Raw genomic sequence first — 20,247 nt, forward strand, 5'->3', positions numbered from 1 at the left:
CATTGATTTCACAGACTTTTGGTGGGAACTTAGTTTTATACATCAGGCTAAACAATGTCGCTTATTTGGCTTTGATATAGGAATCTGGAAGATATAACCACTGTGATTTATTTAGCAATCTATAATTTGGTACACAGAGTGAAGCCACGCTGTGTGAGAGAGATTGCTAGGAGCCTCTGAAAAGAAGATAAAAGGAAGAAAGCAAGAAACAGTCACCACAGAAGCCCTTTCAGCTGAATTCTTTCCATTTGCCTTATATATAAGAGCTAGGATAGCATAGACACAAAATAGTATTTATTATAAATGTTTAAACTGCTTGCAAGCTGCAATTTTATCTTGAAACTGGAGGTGCTTCTGTTTATAATGCCTTTGTTTTGAGTAGGACACTTTGATGCTCATGTTGTGCAGTTTTGCCAGTCATAATACTTTGTGCTACCCCACCACCTCAACCTTAATTAATCAACCTTGAAAGAGAGAGGCAAAGGCTAAGAAAGTTACAAAAAAAGTCATATTTATTGTGCTCTGGAGGCTCCAGTATCCGGACAAGGGTTGGGGGAGAGTAACAAAAGAACCCAACCATCCCTACCTCCAGAGTTCTGATACTCCTATCCATGCAGAGAGAAGACCTGCAGAGGCTCTGGAGGAGCAAGTTGACCCATTGGTGCCTGGAAAGTCATGATTTCCCTGAGGTTCCTGGAGTGTCAGGGATAGGACGACAGAGAGGCCCAATTTCTTCATCGTCAGTCTAAGCCTCTGGCCTCCCTGGTAGTGTACTGGCTTCTCTCACATCAGGCTGCATCTAAAGTATAAAGAAGGAAGATGACTGAGTCCCACAACAATTTTGTTAATATTAAGACAATGCTTTCCATCTGAACGAGGCTTTGCCTTCAGACTTGAACACCATGAGAAAGGGCAATACTAGCTCTGCACCGTATCTCTGCTTTGCCTACATCCTTTCACATTTTTCTTCTCAAACTTTGCAATTGGTGAAACTTGAATCAGTGAAGGTGTTCTGAATGCAACACTTATGTCTATTGTGGTTGGACAGTCCACAAACTTGGGTCCTACTAAAGTGGCTGAGAGAATGTCAGTTGGTCTTACCTGAACTGCATGTCTCGAGGGTGGCGTGGGAGCAGTCACTTATAGGTATTAACATGGCCCATTTGCCTGGAGACTTGAGGTAGATCTGAGGACACTCCCTCTGCTCCTCCTTCTGACTCTCCAGATTAACCAATGGTCTAGTTGAAGTAGAACCTGGGAAGGAAGGGACAAAGACCACCCAATTCCCTCCCAGGTCCCTGACTGACCTGTAGCTAACCCACTCAGGCCCTGGTGCAGGGCACGCCTGACGGGCGGGAAGTGACTGCTCCCACATCACCCTTAAGATGTGCAGTTCAGGTAAGACCAACTGACAGTCTCCAAGGTGGGGCATGGGTGATGGGACATACCAAAACTAGATGTCCATGGGAAGGATCATTGTGCCTGAGTCCCCTGAGTGCCCAGAACACCCTGAAGGACCCTCCTCCCGAAAGATGCCTCAGCCCGGCATACGCATCTAGCCGGTAGTGCCTGATAAAGGGCAAAGGAGAGGACTAGGCGGCTGCCCTGCAGATGTCCTCGATAGGTGCCTGGGTGGCCCAGGCCGCTGAAGTGGCAGCACTCCGAGTGGAATGTGCAGTGGTGCCCTGCGGCACCGGCAGCCCTCAAGCCTCGTATGCCTTGGAGATGGTGGTCGGGGAGACCTTGGCTCTCCGGGCCAAGGGATGGAAGGAAACAAAGAGAGCCTCCGACCGCCTGAAGACAGCTGTGCACTTGAGGTAGATGCACAGTGCCCTTCTTACGTCCAGGCAGTGCCAGGACCTCTCTCTCTCCAATGAGGGAGAAGAACAGAAATCCGGGAGGATTACTTCCTGGCCCCTATGGAAGGGGGAATTGACCTTGGGCATGAAGGCTGGATCGAGTCTGAGGACGACCCTGTTGCTGTGGAAGGTGCAGAGGTCCACCCTGGTAGATAGAGCATTAAGCTCAGACACCTTCCTGGCCGAGGTGATTGCCACAAGTAAGACCACCTTGAGGGTGAGGAATTGTAGGCTCACCTCCCTGAGTGGTTTGAAAGGTGCCTCCAGGAGCGCCTGAAGCACCGTTGAAAGATCCCACAAGGGAAAACAGTGGATCACCGGAGGCTGAAGGTTAGCTGCCCCTCAAAGGAACCTCTTGATGACCGGAAGCTGGGACAGGGACAGGGAACACCCCCCCCTCCAAGGATAGTGGCTAGGGTGGAGACCTGCCTTCTGAGGGTACTGTGAGCCAGACCCTTCTCCAGTCCATCTGAAGGAATTCCAGAATCTGAGGGACTGAAGCCAATGACGGATCTACCTGTGCAATCCTGCACCATGCTGCGAAGGAAGTCCAGGTTGCATCATAGATGCTTGTGGTGGATCTCCTCCTAGAGGCCTCAATGGTCCTGATGACTCTAGAAGAAATCTGAGCATCCCTTAGTTGTTCCCGCTCAAGCACCAGGTGGTCAGATGGAGCCACTCTGGGTCTGAGTGCTTCAGGCTCCCCTGGCCAACTCACCTGTGGAATTTTCCAATGAGGCAGAATCGACAACTCCACCAGGTCTGCAAACCAGGGATGCCGTGGCCAGTGAGGGGCCACTAGAATGATCTGCCTTCTCTAACACTAGCATCCTCAGGACTCCGGGAAGGAGGGGAAGGGGAGGAAAGGCATAAAGAAGGCCCGCCGGCCATCTGCAGCGCAGGGAGTCGATGTCCAGCGACCCCTGTGTTGGAAATTGCGAGATGAACCTCGGAAGCTGGGTGTTCGACGGTGAGGTGAAGAGGTCTACAGTTGGACGGCTAAACCTCTGGCAGATCTGTTTGAAGATGTTGGGGTAAGGTTGCCACTCTCCATGGTCTCCCTGCTGAGCCAGACCGCCTGCTGGTTCTCCACTCTGGAGATGTGCTCTGCCCGGATCGGGGGGTTCCATTCCTCCCAACTCCCCAGACATCTTGCCTCGTCATGAAGCGCCACAGAGTGCATACCTCCCTGCTTGTTCACATGGGCCTTGGCTGGCACGTTGTCCGCCAGCACCAGAATGTGTCTTCTGCCGACCATCTTCTCGAACTGCCCAAGAGCAAGGTGAATCGCTCTGAGCTCCAGCCAGTTGATGTTCTTGCACAGGTCCATCGGAGTCCACCGGTCCTGGATTAACTGGGACTGCAGGTGAGCCCCCACCCACCCAACCGAACAGCTTGTATCTGTCGTTAAGACCAGCCTGTCTGGTTCCCTGAACAGAGAACCCCTGGCCAGAGCCGGGGACATCCACCAGCGAGAGAGAAGAAGCACCTGGGAGGTCACAAGGACCTTGAAGTTTGCATTGCTTGTCCAGTTTCTCTGATGTGGGAGGAGGAACCACTGCAATTCTCTGGTGTGGAGACATGCCCAGGGAACGATCCTGATGCAGGAGATGAACTTGCCGAGAAGCCTGGAAAGCAGAACTACGGGAACAGATCGAATCCTGCAAATCTCTTGAATCAATTCAACAATACTGTCCTTATCTCCTGGGAGAGGAACACCTCACACTCCACCGAATCAATAATGGTCCCCAAATGCTGGAGTCTAGTGGAAGGGATTAGATGGCCCTTCTTGAGGTTGATTGAGAACCCCAGGGACTGTAAGGTGCTAATGGTAATACTGAGATCCCCCTCTGCTTGAGCTGCCGAGGGAACTAGCACGACGATGTCATCTAGGTAACAATGCAGACGAACCGGGATGGAATGAAGGTAGGCCGCAGCCATGGCCAGCACCTTGGTGAAGGTCCTAGGGGCAGAGGCCAACCTGAAGGGGAGGGCCCTGTACTGATAATGGGAGCCTCCGTAGGAGAACCTGAGGAACCTACGGTGATTAGGGGCAAACATGATGTGGAGATACACCTCCCTGAGATAGATGGAGGCTAGGAAATCCCCCTGTCTGATCCCCCCCAGGATAGACTTGAGGGAAGCCATCTTAAATTTACGTTAAATAAGCCTGGAATTTAACAGCTTGAGATCCAGGATAACTCTCCACTCCCGAGCTCTTGGAAACCAGGAACAGGTGGGAATAGAACCCTGATTCTTTCTCCCCCTCCGGAACTGGTTCTACTGCATTAATCTCCAGAAGATAACGAATGGCCTTGTGCATGAGGGAGCGCTTGACCGGGCTCTTGGAGGAGGGAAAGATGCAGAATCTATTCAGGGGTTGGGAATGGAACTCCAGGCAGAGCCCCAACCTGACTGTCTGGAGAACCCAAGCATCCATGGTGATACCCTCCCAGCAGTCCACGAACAAGGAAAGGCAGGTGCTGACGGGGTGATCCAGGCCCGAATCACTTTGCTCTGCGGAAGGTGCAGCCACCCCCTCCCTCGAAAGAGCCGCTTACTGGGCTGCTGGAACCTATATCTGTCCCTGGAAAATTGCCTGTCTCCCTGCCTGGGATACCTGGGAGCAGAGTACCCCTGCTGCTTGAAATCCTGCTCAGGAAGTCAATAGAGTCTCCTGGAGTAAGGTGCCGCCCGGTGGTTTGAACATCTGGATGTAGATGGGAAGACCTTCTGCTTGTTCTTGTCCTCAACAAGGATGGGATCCAGGGAAGGACCATATAATTTGTCCCCTGTGTACTCTGCTTATGCCAAATGCCACTTCACCCAGAACTTGGCCTGCCAGTGGCGTAGCCACAGTAGACGTCTGGATACCACTAAGGAAGACAAGGCCCTGGAAGAATCTTTACCATGTCCAGGGTGGCATCTGCCGAGATTTGGGTGGCCGCCATCAACTTCATAATGTTCTGCAGTAGCCTCACGTCCAATGTTGGTGTCCTGTCTCGGATCTGTTCCAGCCATAGAAAGGTGGATCTGTTAAAGAAAGAGGCGGCGGCCGGCGGCCTAATCGCCCATGACACAGCCTGGAAGGTCTTACACATGACCAGCTCCACTCTTCTGTCCTCTGCCTTCAGGCAGTTAGATATATCCCCTGTCACAACAGCAGAGGAGGAAGCTAAGGCAGCCACTGGAACATCCACGGAGGGAACCTATAAGGCCTGGGCGAAAGAAGCATTGAGATTATAAAATCTGCGATCATTGCTCCCTGGAGTGGGGAAGGAGCCAGGCTTAGACCATCGAGACTTGAGAACCTCCAGGAAGAGGTCTGGAGTGGGGATCCCTCCTTTTCCACCTGAGGCCTGTGGAAAGGACCCTTCTAATTTCTCCCGCTAGTGCTGGGGGTACTGGGGTTCTGGCTTGGAATTGGTGTGGATCTGCTGTGGCCTTGGCCTTGCGTAACAAGGAAGTGAATAAAGATGGAGGAGATAAGCCTGTGATGGTTGGGACCTCTGGGGCTAGGGCATTCTCGTCCTCTGAGAAACCAATATCCTTCTGCTCCTCCTCCTTTTCCACCTGAGGCCTGTGGAAAGGACCCTTCTAATTTCTCCCGCTAGTGCTGGGAGTACTGGGGTTCTGGCTTGGAATTGGTGTGGATCTGCTGTGGCCTTGGCCTTGCGTAACAAGGAAGTGAATAAAGATGGAGGAGATAAGCCTGTGATGGTTGGGACCTCTGGGGCTAGGGCATTCTCGTCCTCTGAGAAACCAATATCCTTCTGCTCCTCCTCCTTTTCCACCTGAGGCCTGTGGAAAGGACCCTTCTAATTTCTCCCGCTAGTGCTGGGAGTACTGGGGTTCTGGCTTGGAATTGGTGTGGATCTGCTGTGGCCTTGGCCTTGCGTAACAAGGAAGTGAATAAAGATGGAGGAGATAAGCCTGTGATGGTTGGGACCTCTGGGGCTAGGGCATTCTCGTCCTCTGAGAAACCAATATCCTTCTGCTCCTCCTCCTTTTCCACCTGAGGCCTGTGGAAAGGACCCTTCTAATTTCTCCCGCTAGTGCTGGGAGTACTGGGGTTCTGGCTTGGAATTGGTGTGGATCTGCTGTGGCCTTGGCCTTGCGTAACAAGGAACTGAATAAAGATGGAGGAAATAAGCCTGTGATGGTTGGGGCCTCTGGGGCTAGGGCATTCTCGTCCTCTGAGAACCCAATATCCTTCTGCTCCTCCCCCTCTGACTCTGAGCCCTCTCTGGCAGTGGAGGGGGAGGAAGCTCTGAGCTCTCTGGGGACTGAAGTCTCAGACTGGACTGTCTGCTCTCTTGGAGCTCCACGAGCAGACCTATGCCTGGCTCCCTGAAATTGGTGTTGCATGCCTGAAGCAATACCATCTGCGATCGCTCTGGCTATCACGTTCTGGAAGCTCTCAGAGTTGTGGGTAGGCAGGAGAAAGGCTTGGGGGCTCCAGCTCATCTCTAGTGTCCGAATATTGAGGAGCCAAGCGCTACCTGGGGGACCCTGGTGCCCTGTGGCCAAATGGATCTCCCCTTGCCCTTGGAGAGTGGGAGGGGGATAAGGGGGAAGATAAGGGGCTGTCCTTTCTAACGGGCCTACGTGAGCCCGGAGAGCCCGGATCCTCAGCTAGAGGAGAGGGCCTGCGAGGGGAACGAGATCTGGCTGGTGAGGGGCTGATGATATCCCTGGTCCTCCTACCAGCCGCTCTAGTTAAGGGGGCCTCCTGCCTGGGACCTTCCCTCCTGGAAGACTTGGAAGATCACTTCCTAGGAAGGGATCTCCCCCTGGGCATGGGGAAGTCCTCCCGAGAGGATCCCTTGCTCAGGTCTGAGCCCCCTGGGGAGCCTGGAGCAGCTGCTCCTCTGCTCCTGGTAGAATTCGACATTGCGCTACTCACGGTTCGTTTGTCTATCTCTACCTCCTCTCACAATGGTCCCCGGTCTCTCCACTATCGCGCGGATTCGGCGTTCCTTCAAATCTGCGCTCTTCTCAGCCACCCGCCGATCTGCGGGTTGAAGAGAGACTGGTGTACCGCCGTCAGCAGGGCCCTCCCTGGATTAGCGGCAGAGCACAGGCCCAACGTGCCCTCCTGGGCGAACACGGTGCTGGAAGCGCTTGCAGCGACTGAAATCAGTGCGCCTCCCTACGCTTCGCGCATGTGCCCTCAATTCAAAATGGCGACCGCCGACCACGCGGTCCAATTGCCCGACTGAGCTGCTCTACCCGTGCTGATGATCCATCGCCTGGAGAATCCACACTGTCTTCCAGTGATCCCGCATGGGATCGCCTGTGGTGCGCGGCCTGGGATCCCCCCCACCGGATACCGGTGGCTCGGGGCTTCCTAGAGTGCAGCGAGCACAGCTTGTGCTAAAGCAAGGCTAGAAAGGCGCAGGAGAGAGAGTAGGAGGCTTAGGAAGAATTAGGAAGAGAAGTAAAACAAGGATAGTAATCTGGAGAGTCACCAAAATAGCTCCTTTGGGCCGAAGACTGAGGTTAATCTGGAGAGTCAGAAGGCGGAGAAGAGGGAGTGTCCTCAGATTTACCTCAGTCTCCAGGCAAATGGGCCGTGTTAATACCCATCAGTGACTCCTCTCACGCCCCACCTCGGAGACCTGCAGAAAGAGATCCCAGGATCTTGTGAGTCAGCCCTAGAAAAACTGAGTTAAAACATTTTTTTGAAGAACTGAATGAAGTTTGACTGGATTACTGTAACGCGCTCTACATGGGGCTGCCCTTGGAGAGTGTTCGAACACTTCAGTTAGTCCAGAATGCAACCGCGCGAGCGATTGTGGGTGCACCTAGGTACACCCACGTTACACCTATCCTCCGCGAGCTGCACTGGCTTTCCATTGGGCTCCGAACACGCTTCAAAGTGCTAGTCGTTACTTTTAAAGCCCTACATGGCATCGGACCTGGTTACCTGAGAGACCGCCTCCTGCCAATTACCTCCCAAAGACCGATTAGATCGCACAGATTAGGCCTTCTCCGGATTCCATCTGCCAGCCAATGTCAGCTGGCAACACCCCGGGGGAGGTCCTTCTCTGTTGTAGCTCCGGCCCACTGGAACGAGCTCCCTGCTGAGATCCGGACCCTCACTACCCTTCCGGCCTTCCGCAAAGCGACTAAGACCTGGCTGTTCCGGCAGGCCTGGGGCTGTTGAGTTGTCCAGCCCCACTTCAGGGTTGTAACTGTTGTGTAATTTTAAACTGTTTTTTTTTTTTTAATCTATCCCACCTCCCTTTTATTGTAAGCTGCCCTGAGTCTCTTTGAGAGTGGGCAGCATACAAAATTTAATAAATAAATAAATAAGTTTTGAAGACACGATAAACACACGGCCCTGGAAGTAGGTGATTATTAGTGCATATGTCATTCTTTAAAACAAGTGAGAGACTTTGGATTAATGAAGACTGCAACAGTAGTGGACTTATTTGGTGGGGGGGGCACACACAGCTGTTCTCACCATATGGAATAATACACTGTAACCTGCCTATAAAGACAATATGAAATGTAACACATTTCTCTAGAGCGCTTGCTACTGCTTAAAGTTGTTCTGTGAGAAAAGATCTACCTCATTAAATCTGTTGTGGGCCTCTCTTCTATGAGATACAATTTTGCTATTGTTTTTCAACCATATTCCCTTTTCATCTTCCCATTTCCAAATATTTGTACTTCTCCAGCTTGGGATATTCTATTGGTCAGGAATTCCACAGATCCTGCTCTAGAGGACTATGCCTCTGCATTTGCAACAAGGCTTGACCTAAAACAGTCTGGTCAGCTGCTAACTTTTGCAGTAGAACTACATTGATTTCTTTGGGGCATTTTAGAAATATTTGGGGGGAAATGTCAATGTGGTCATCTTTCTCAAACTGAAAGATGAAAGGCAATTTAGTAAAAGGCTGGAACAGTGGTGTCCAACCTTGCTATTTTAAGACTTGGGGACTTCAACTCCCAGAATTCCCTAGCCAGCATCTCTCACTGGGGATTTGGGGAAATTCTGAGAATTGAAGACCACAGATCTTAAGTTATCAAGGTTGGACAGGTCTAGTCTACAACTAAGCAATAGATTTTAACAGTTAATGTTATCAGCTTTTCAAATCCAGTTAATTAGGATCATTTTTGTAGACTCTTGAAATCCAACACAGGTATAACTGAGGAGATTACTAATACATTAAAGCGAGAAAGGTAGAATCCTAGTTAGAAGCAGGATTCTAAAATGCCTCAATTTTGTCCAACACATTAACAGAAGTATTTGCAACCCTCCGTAACTTGGTCCTTTAGATGATGCCTAGCAGAAGAATTGAAGCCTAATAGCGGAATTTAGAAAAATGTCTTTCTCAGCATCATTTGTGGGATCATGTTGGTTCTGAGGAACCATGGAACACTGTAAGAAACATTTTGATTCTCTTAGATTCTTCTCTAACTTTACATAACATGGAATCATCTAGCCTGATTTTTTTCTTTTTGTTTGGAGAAAACTCCCTTGCATTCAAGTTTGCAACAAATTTACTTAAACCAACCTTACATAGATAAGGAACCCACAAGCCAAACATAGTCAACTCAATGCAGTAGGCATTTCTGCAGGTCCAATTGCTAATGTTTATCAAAACTCAATGAAAAAGTCAAGTGTTCACTAAAATTATAAAATAAATTATATAAATAAATTAAAATAAATAAATTATAGGAGCAGCAAATTGCTTTATGGTGTGAAATTGCAAGATATGGGAGGGCAGAAATACATACTTTTTCCCAATGTGATGGCTTCTGGATAGGTTAGAATTTGAACTCCCAGTCTCGCTGAGATTGTATCAAACATTGAGAGATTTGTAAAATCTCTGAGAATTCAGTCACTGCAAGGACACCAGACTGAAAAAATACAGTGGAACCAAGTTTTGAGAAGTGCAAGATTTTTGGATAGAAATTCAAGCATACCTGAATTCTATTAAGCTCTTCTTGCCCTTGCTGCAGCCTTTCCATCTCACTCTGAATACTATTCAAAGAGGCTGGAACGCAAGACAAGAAATCCAGTTTGTGAACATGCATAAATGGTACAATGGAAATATATGGGCCATGTAGCTGGAGAGCATCTTACCTTGCAAAAGCTCTTTCAGTCAGAAGTAATGGAGAAAAGGAAACAAAAAGGAGAAGTTGTTAATGCTAAAGAGAATTCTTATATCAAGCTTCTAAATGCAGAGGAACTGTTTTTTTTTAAAAAAATTATCATTTGTCAATTTTAGAGATTCATTCCTATTATACAAACAGGATCACAATCATTCTTCACTTTCCCCTGCCCACCTCTTTCTTCCCGCTCTCTCTCCAGCGCCCCCTTCAGGCTTGACTGTGATGCTGTTTCTTCATCCAGCTGCTCCCGCAAGGATATAATTTCAATTCGCAGGCGCTCAGCCTGATGCTCTGCAGCCCGAAGTTGTAAGGCCGACTCTTGCCTCAGCTTGGACACCATGGCTTGTAACTCCTGAGGAAGGAAAAAGAGAGAAAAATCTGTTTTATTAAAGATGAAATTTAATCCCTGCAACACTAGCAAAGTCACTCCTCAACCTCAATATCAGCAGAAGTTGGAGTCTAGATACCGGCACTGTGCTTGGCAAGCTCCTAGTTTCATGATCTGTTGGGGGAGAATCCTCAGAACTCATCTCCCGCAGCCCTTCATTCTCGGCATTTAGACGTTGCACTTCGTAGCTGAGGCGTTTGTGGGATGCAGACAAATCAGCCTGGAAAAGAGTACCACAAGAGGAGAGAGGGTAACCAACAAGTATTCTTCCACTGATGTCTCCAAGAGAGGATTTAAAGGGTTGTACATGAGGACCTCTGAAAAACACTTATCCAGAATAGCAAGCACAGGAAGGTCTGGAATTGTCAAATCTACAATCCTGTCCCAGGATCACGTAATCACTTTGTGACAAGCAAAATCAATGGGGAAGCCAGATTCACTTACCAGCCACACAATTCACTTGATTGCAGTTTAACATTTGTGGCAACAAGGTCGTAAAATGGGGTATAACTGACAACTACCTTGCTTAGCAATGGAAATGGGCTCAATTGTGGTCATAAATCGAAGACTCTGACCACTTATAGGCTGCGCCTATTGGCACATTTGGAAAAAGAAATATATATGCCAACTTTTTAGAAGAAAACTATTCAAGCTATCTTGTAATATATAAGACACACAAGCTCCTCATCCCTAGTAGGAAAACACTGCATGTCCTGGCAACAACTTGCACTTGCAACTCTGAAAAATCAGAAGTGCCACATACAGGTTTTCTTTTGTCCTCAAGTCCCCAGCGGTATATTATATAGTTGCATCTGGATAAGAGTGCTGTACTGAGGCTCTACTCATCACAGATAGGCAATTCATTTCCTACCTTGTTGCAGAAGGCCAGGTAGCATTTAAATGAACAAGTCAGTAGCCTTGGACCTCCTACCTAAAGTCTGAGTTCCAAAGATCCCAAATTGAATACATCAAAGCAGGATCATTTTTCCCAAGCATCTTTTCCGATTCTTCTGCTATCCTTTGCTGCATTCCCAGCACCAGCACCCATCTACCCTACTCACCATCTGCTCTTGGGTCTTCCGCTGGGTTTCACTCACGGTGGCTTGGAGGCTTTGGAGAATGTTTTCTGATGTCTGGATCTGAGTCAAAAGAACCTGAACCTACTCAGAAAAATTGAGAAAGGGAGACTGGCTTGTGGAAACTGGCTTGTGGAAAGTTGACATTCTGTGCATAGAATGCACAGTGGTTAAGACTTTGCTCTGCATGTGAAATGTGCCAGGTTAAAAATCACCAAACTGCCTATGTTTTTCATGTATCTTTAGCAAGTTTGTGACTAAGTCTGCAGAGTGTAATATGCTGTAATGTGGCTTGCTTGGTTTTGGCTTAACATCTGGTGTAAACGCAGCCTTACAGACTATAATTTATGGCTATGGCTTAGGGACTACAATACCTTATCTCTTAGCTTAATGTTTAAAGATCTATGCAGGCTGGTGCTTATAGTATCTCAAGGAATATTTCCTCCTGCAGAATATGCATCTACCTGAAAATCTACATTATCCTTGAGATATTTTTACCCACAAACCTCAGATGAAAGAAGTCTTGGGTCTTCTCAGTTGTGAGACAACAGCCTACCACCCACAATTATTTTTCAAATACCAAGCAGACCCTTTTGTCTTCTTATAAATAGAGACTGAATATTTATTTTTAACTACACTATTGATAGAATTCCAGAAAGTGACAACATCTGAAAGAATTTGTCCTGGATATTGGTCAGATCTGGTTAGTACTTGGAGACCTCCAGAAAATTTTAGGAATGCTAAGACGAATCTAGGAAATAAAACATTCTAGTAGAAAACAATGACAAACCATTTCTACATGGATGTTTCTATGAAATTACTAGTGTTTGTTAATATATTTAAATTTTAATAGTTGGGACATTGACGGGTTGGACATTGAGCAAGAATACAGTTATAGCTAATTGGTTAAAGAGCTGGCCATCGCATGTGGGAATCTGAGCTGTGATTGGTTGCTGTGAGTAAAGGGGGAGTTTCTTCATTTCCTGCCTTTTTTGCCCTTTGTGCCCTGTCTGGTCTCTTTCCTCATGATGTTCCCTCTGTACTGATTTACCTGACTGCTCCTATTTGCCTCTCTTATTTACTGTAAATATATTTATTTATATAAAACCACAAGTTCTTATTAGCATCTCTGACTCCATTTGGACACCAGCTGTGCAATTCCCTGACAGTTTTTTTTAATATAGGTCATTGGGTATCAATCCTCATTAATATTTAGTAATTTATGTCTTATTTTCATATGCTTTATGAATATATGGATTTAATCCTGTATTCCACCTCAAGGTCCTTCGAGAAAGGAGAGATATCCAATTTAACATTAGAACAAACGTGAGTTCTAAGTCATGGAGTTTACCTGCTTACTGCACTCTTCATTGCTACGTCTCAATGCCTCTTCCAGGTTAGCTTTCTCCTTTGCCCTTTCCTCCAGAGCTCCATGTTGCTGTTGCACCTGAAGAGGCCACCAAGGATATAGGGGAAAGGAAGCCTTTAGCTTCGTATCTCTCATTTCTCATAATTCTTCTACGGTGGTTCTCATTTAACATTTGTTCAATGACCATTCGAATTTGCCACAGTGCTGAACAAGTGATATTTATGACTGGTCCTTAAAGTTCCAGCAGTTGCTGCACCCATGCAGTCACATGATTGCAATCTAGGCAATCAGCCTGGATTTCTAATTGTTGCAGCAGCATCCTGCAATCACGCAACTGAAATGTGCGGCCTTCCCTGCTGGCTTTCCACAAGCAAAGTCAATGGGGAAGCTGGCAAGAAATTAGAAATCGCAAACACATGAGGTCCTTGCTTAACGACCCACACAGTTCTCACTTCAAGATGACTGGGAACTTCCAGAATTGCTATTGCTAAGCAGCAGTCAGTGACATCACGTTTTATGATTGCATCACTTAGCAATAATAATTCCAGTCCCAATTACCCTTGTAAAGCAAGGATTACCTGTATTTCTCACTATGCTAATCAGAATTATCTTATTATCACTTGCAAATTATCCCTCTGGGAGTTACAAAGTTGATGACAATCTATGAAAAAATTGTCAGCTAGCTGTAATGTCTTCCAAAAAACTTTCAAAGCAACTAAAAATCCTCATTAAGACAATAACTAAACAATAAAAATACAAAGGCAGCATAGAGAAGCCAATACAACAATACTGATTATATAGAATCATTATCAAATAAATCCATTCCCACCCCACAAATCTTCCACCAAGGAGCCTGATAGTTCTCTTCCGTACTATGTGCCAGAAATTACAATGTAATAGAACCAGGAGGACTCAATTAGCAGAGTGTTGTTTTTTTTTTTTTGGGGGGGGGGGGAGGGGGGAGCTACAATGAAGAAAGCCATATATAAAAACTAATTGCCCTTTTCATATTCCTATACTACAGGTAAGCAATCTTGTACTTCTACAGTGCCCCTTCCTCTAAAGCAAGCAGGGCTGAAATTTATGGAGCCCTTTTAATGTATTTGGGGAAAGGAAGACAATGGATGCTTTAAGGATATGCAGTTATATAAAAGTTTAAAGGATTTGATTTAGGGCAGTATTTCACTTAACGATCACCCACTTCAAAAGGAAATCACAAGAAAAGGACTCAGGTAGTCTACACTTAATGATCCTAATTGGGACTCCAATCATTAAGTGAAGTGATCATTAGGTAAAACATACAACTGGGCTGGTTGGCAACGGCAATTTGAGTTGTCCCGGTTGTGGTCATTAGGCCTCATTTTTCCTGGCCTGACACATTTGTCTCTGCTTCAACTTTCCCACATTTGTTTATGCACCCCCGCTCCCTTTGCCCTTTTGAAGGCCCTGTGCTCCTTGCTGTCTTCCTCCTCCTGCTGCTGACAAGAGGCATTGGGCCTGACCCTTTGTGAGGTAGCTGTTGTGACTCTGTGAAGCCTGGCAGCACCCTTTTTAATTTTCAATATTTCTGCATAAAGATGATCTGTTTTCCACAAACATCCTAAAACTAGATTTTAAAAAAACCATTTAAGTAAAGGAGTCACAAAAACATTTTTACACTTTTGCCATGCATCAATATGTAGCTTTTTCAATAAAGAAATAATGTTTCAATAAATAAATGAACAGGTATAATGTTTTCATTCAATTAATTAGGTTCACTATATCTAGTTTTAGGACTTTTGTGAAGAAAAGATTACACTTTAGGTCATGTCTATGCAGAAAAGTTGGAAATTCCACAAAGATTCATAAATCTTTAAGCACCACTGTACATACTTGAAAGTTGCTCTAAACAGTTTTGCAATACTCCCAAATTCTTCCAACATCAGTTTAAGGTGCTTAATTCATAATGCCACAAAAAAATGCTATAGCAAAAGTGGGGAGAAGGAAGACCACCAGAAAACAGCATGAATGGTCAGAAGCAACAGAGGTAGTTAAATAAAAAGGAAGTTTATGGAATCTTGAAGTGAAAGCATTGGAAAGTAATTTAGAACATAATATTATTTCTGTACAAAAGAAATTACTATCTTGGATGGCTATACCCTGAAAGAGCACAAAAAGCACCTTAAATGAATACAGAGAAATATCTCTAATAATAAACTATCTTTGTCTTCCACACACAAACCTGTTCTTGGAGCTGAGCCCACTCTGATTCAGACACAAGCTGGTATCCCACTGGTGGTAGATAAATAGTCTCAGGCACCAGGGTTCCAGTTGAGGAAGCAATGGAACATGTCTCAGGACTCGGGGGACGTCTGCGTCGGACAGAAGGCCCAGAACTTGGTGTCAAAGAGGAAAATGAAGCAATGGAGATGCTGTCCAGACTACAGGCAAACTTCTCTGCTACTCCTCCTTCCATCAAAGGAACCTGGTGATTTCCAGGCAAATCCGTGGACACAGTCTCGGGATCAGCAAGAAGGGATTCTGCTGAGCTACATAGGGATTGCTGAAAATAAAAATATGGGAGTTAAAAAAGAATTCCAAGTGGCTCAGATTGGTTACTGCAAAGTATTTATAGCAGAGGCTCTCATTATTTTTAGGACCATTTATTTCAGGTTCATCATGGAGAAAATCTATACAATTACTAGGAGTTGAAAAAGATTTGATGGCACAATTAGTTTCATGTAGTGTTTGCCCAGTATGCATAACTTGAGGAAATAATGTACTGGGACCCCATACCAAAAGAAATCAGGAAGGAAGCTGGGATCCAGAGATTAACTTTCTCAGTCATGCAGCTCCCCCACTGGAACACCCTGCCCCTGCCAAGTTAGATGTGGCCCTGATATGTCAGAAGATGGGCAAAAGAATCTCACTTTAAGAAAGCATTCAGATTCATTTGACAGTAGTCACTCATAGTTTTTAATCAGTTCTGTGATTACTTAATGGGTTTAACAAATGGATTTTATGTTTTATTTCATGTGTTATGAGCTGCCTAGAATCAGAAGAATAGGAAGCACATGCCTTTTGATTAAAAAATGTCTATAACTTGGCATAAAGGACTTTCCCTGAATTTTCCATCATTAATGGAAGACTTGTAAATTACCAGAAGTTAAACATTTGTTCTCCCACTTTTATATGCTGCACTGCCCAGAGTTTTAATTGTGCAGTTCATAAATGTGCTTGAATGAACAAAATTTTTCCATTAGTAATTCATCTACAACTTTCCCAGGCTTTTAATCATCCCGTATAATTTATTATGTCCTCACATCATTCATTTTCTGTCCCAGTCACACATCTCTGTCTTTCTTGCTAATCTATATTCTTTTTAGAGATCCACCTGCAACACTTGGGCTTAGAGTTGCAGACTAACATTTCTGGTATTACATTTACAAAGGCTTGGCATCTATTCTGAGATAGCCATCAGTTTCAGATATCGTTTGTAAGGTATTTTATTCTTCCTCTCCTTTTTCTCTGTTTTTTACTCTATTAAGCAGCTTTCACCCATCCCTTCCAATATTTACCTTTCCTTCTATACTTCTTTTCCATCTCACCTCCTCACTCTGCAGCTCCTGAACCAGACTCTCAGCGTGGGCCAATTTTGCTTTCAGTTCAGCAATTTCCTGCTCCATCGGCAGAACAATGGCCCGGAGTCGCTGAGTATCCTCTTGTGCCTGCAAAGAGAGACAGACATAGGGCTTGGTTTTTCCCCACTGTCCACTGGAAACTCAGTTTATCCCTCAAAGAGAGATTCTGGTTGAGTGCATCGCTTACTTTTTCCATCTGTTTCTCCAATGAGTCCAGAGGGTTGGTCCTTGGCAGCCTGCTCCAAACATTTTCCCGACTGTCACGCTGGAAAGCTGACAGACGGGCCTCATAGCTGGAAATGGTATCTATAAAGGAAATAAAACTTTTGAGCTGCCACCCACAAGACAAGATCCGATCAGGTCTAGAAGGAATGGCTTAAGGCACTTGGGCAAAACAACCGTAGCTCCTTCCCCTCCCCACCACACCTGCACTGTTTTCACCTTTCAAGATAGTCTGCAAGGAAGCCACCTCTTCCTGGCACCTGCGCTGGACAGCCTCCACTGCCTCCTCTTTGGTGCCTTCACTCACTGCAGCCACAGCTCGGACTGTCTCCACTTCGGCCAAGGCGGCTGCCAACTCCGCTTGCAGGCTTCGGATGGTCTCTTCAGGATCAGGGTCCCCAGGGAGATTGGGGGCGCGGGACACGCCCGCATCCTGCACCCTCTGAGGCTCTTGAAAGGAAAACAGGGCTCGATGAATGACAAGCGGAGCTAGAATGGAACCCAGAACCAGCAGCCGTGCCCCCCCCCACCCCCGTCCAGTCTATCACATGGTTCAGCCAATAAACTTTATAAGCCCTGGACCCGACTTAAACATCCCAGCCGCGACCTTTGACCTTGCTCAGTGTGAGTGACGCCAACGGAATCTCCTCTCCATCAAGCCCTGTAGCCGCGGGGGGCGTGGCTTCGCACTTGGTCGCCAGCCCACCGCGGGGAGGGGAGGGGGCATCCGCGCGTACCTTCCATTCCGCCAAGAGTTTTCTAACTACTGCTCCGGCGGTGGCGGTGCGGCAGCTGCTGCTTCCCCGGAGACCGAGCGAGGCCGGAATTTCCCGAGAGGAACCGGAAATAGCCGAAGGAATTCGGAAATGGTCGAGAGTAAAAAAAAAACCTTGGATGTGCCGAAGATGGCCGAACGATCGACACACCACGGCTCCTCTGTTAAGATTGGCTCGTTGCAAGACTCCCCGAGACTTCTCGACCGTTTCCGAAGAGAACCGAAGGGAAATGGCGTATGTGAGTGAGGAGGAACGGCTTTTGTCGAAGCGGTGTTTTTGCATATCCTGGAATTGTTTTTGAAGTTGGGCCTGAGGATTCAAAGAAGTAGTTTAATGGAGAGTTCAGTCGTTGGATTGGAAACCTGTTTTTTCACACACACACCCAAAAACAAACCCACCTTCCGGGACCGAACACTTTTATTTAGCCACTATTTTTAAACCTCCGTAACTTTAAAATGCAAGATTGGACATTGGCTGCAGTAAACCTCCCTATTCCGAATGAAAATCCATGCATCTTCTTAATGTTACTGAGGTTGAGATACACTGACACAATCTTTGGAAAATGTCTCACATTGGATACAATAGTGCAAGTATAGCCTAGACTGCGGGTAATTTTACAAACTTCTCAAAGGCAGCTAGTTTATCTTCTGAACTGAATGCCCGTTGTGTTAATTTCTTATCTTGAAAAGAACAAAAAACCCCTCTTGGTTGTGGTGCAGATGCCATTTTTTACCTTCTCATGTATTGCTGTCTCCAGGGAAACATCTGCAGGTAGTTATAGCTGCAAAGTCTCCGCTAAACATCGCAAAAAAATGGCAAAAAAAAAAAATGTTATTTATCCCCACATCCCTTTTGGGATAAGCAACATTATGCAAAGTGAAGAAAGGAACAAGAAATAGTACTATATGCCTGAGAAATTAGAGGCACGAAATAAGAAAAGTTAGAAATACAACCCAATTGAGTACACCAACACCATTCACCATTCCTTTCTATCCTAAAGCCAAGCAAGTCCATGCGTTGATTCATATATATCCTTCTTGTTCCTTAAACTTTATTGCTGTCTTTCTGAAAAACATATTAACCTCACCCATCAACTTTCTCAGTTTTTTCCCAGTTGCTATTCTGTAATATATGAACTCTTCAGTCTTAATGTGCTCTTTTTTGTTTTTCCACCCAAATTTGAAGATTCCATTTGCATTCAACTTTTATGTACATCTTAAATTTTCCCCATCTTTAGTGAAAAAGGCACATGAATTCATCTACTTGCTGTATTTTTACTATTTCTATCTAAATTGCTATCTTTTATTGCATGTTCTCTGCCAAAGGTAACTAGTAATATTACCAGATGAGCAACTCTATTTGGTTCCTTACAAATTCCAAATCTATTGAATTATTTCCCAGTTTCAGGAGGAAAGATTTAAGGGGCCAAAATCACCCCATAATCTTAAACCACAATGGAAGAAAATAATGTAGCCTGGAAGTCAAAGAAGATTGACCACCTACGCCTTATTGAATAAGTCATGATTGGATGGAATCATGAAACTGGCTGACCCATAATGTCATTGTTAGTAAACTCTTATGAGCTAAGTTTGACATGTTAATTCACAAACAAGCATACTAAGTTATGTTTGGCTTATTGTTGTATGTGAACTAATCTTCAGTAGTGACTGGAAGCTTTTTTCCAAAGGGAAAAAAGTTTACACAGTAAAAATAGATTGTCATCTGACTAGTTATGAAAACAAAGTTTAGATCATGTCTGCTTCTCCATTTCCAATTTGCTGCTTTTCATTCAAGATAATAATTAGTAAAACAAGGTGCTATTACCAAGCAGCTGACCTACCCATGAATGCTAAACACTATAAATAATAAAACACAACTATTATTCATGCTATAAATAATAAAAGGAAATCTCTAAGCTGAATGGAGACAGCAGACTAAAAGATATTCTTTGTTTTGGATACCAGGCAATTTAGCACTAGTCCTGATTGTGTAGAAGTATCAAGAAGTATCTGGAAACCATCTACACTTGTCTGGAACCATAGTTTCCATCTGAAGTCAAGGTAGGCAGACTTTCCCAAACTTGACAACTTTGAGATGCGTGGACTTCAATTCCCAGAATTCCACAGCCAGCAGGCTGACTGTGAAATTCTGGAAATTAAAATCAACACATCTCAAATTTGGGGAACCCTGAGGTAGAGGCAGACTGATGAAGCACCCTTCTGGATTGGGGTTACAAAAGGTCAAGATTCCAATTGTACAGTAAAAGTCCCATTATAGCAAGTGAAAAGGGGCAGGCTACAATTATACAGTTGTAGCCACCATTTTAGTTTCTTTCATAACCCACCTTCCCTGTGATCCTCAGTAAGGAATTTATATTTTCTATACTTTCAGCATTATCCAGCATGCACTGACTGAAAATCTGCCATGAAGGCTGCACAACCATTTAGGAAATAAGTTTTTTTTAAAGTTTCTGACAAGATTACTGTAATTCTTTTTTAAAACATCCTTTTACATACAAAGATTAACCAAATTTCCCACAGTAGTCGAAGAAAAGAAGCTTTTCCTGCTGTGTGTGTCTCAGTGCAACACCGAATCTGTGATATATTTCCATATGCATGAAAGTTTTATTTTCACTATCCTGATTATTAACCCTTGTCATTCCCTTTTGGATTTGACTAATCCTTTCTGAAAACTGAGAGTGCATTAGTACATTTGTAATAGGGATTTTGAAATAGTAAGTATATGTTGAATCACCTGTTTCTATCTTTCTGAAATACAAATAGCATTCAACTTACAAAAGTTCATTTAGT

General features: G+C 45.3%; 1 protein-coding gene across 4 annotated transcripts; it reads right to left on the reverse strand.

Annotated features, from left to right (window-relative positions):
- Window positions 1-499: 499 nt before the first annotated feature.
- On the reverse strand, window positions 500-18,267 carry RABEP2 (rabaptin, RAB GTPase binding effector protein 2). Of its 4 annotated transcripts, none has more exons than XM_014063487.2 (13): window positions 18,171-18,267; window positions 17,399-17,746; window positions 16,881-17,111; window positions 16,627-16,745; window positions 16,377-16,526; window positions 15,041-15,361; window positions 12,802-12,897; window positions 11,436-11,513; window positions 10,454-10,594; window positions 10,161-10,338; window positions 9,958-9,969; window positions 9,798-9,868; window positions 500-799 (listed from the first exon to the last, which is right to left on the reverse strand). In XM_014063487.2, exons 2-13 carry the CDS (start codon window positions 17,403-17,405, stop codon window positions 746-748), a joined length of 1,458 nt encoding a protein of 485 aa, XP_013918962.2. In that variant the 5' UTR covers window positions 17,406-17,746; window positions 18,171-18,267; the 3' UTR covers window positions 500-745. The 4 variants fall into 4 exon arrangements, with proteins under 4 accessions (XP_013918962.2, XP_013918961.2, XP_013918963.2 ...); XM_014063486.2 differs by having other exon boundaries at window positions 11,436-11,534; window positions 18,171-18,265; XM_014063488.2 differs by having other exon boundaries at window positions 11,436-11,534; window positions 16,407-16,526; window positions 18,171-18,264.
- Window positions 18,268-20,247: the final 1,980 nt, after the last annotated feature.

The sequence above is a fragment of the Thamnophis sirtalis genome, unplaced genomic scaffold, assembly GCF_051295495.1.
Source record: "Thamnophis sirtalis isolate CommonGarterSnake01/CBP01778 unplaced genomic scaffold, rThaSir2_p1.2 scaffold_4, whole genome shotgun sequence".
Lineage (NCBI taxonomy): Eukaryota > Metazoa > Chordata > Lepidosauria > Squamata > Natricidae > Thamnophis > Thamnophis sirtalis.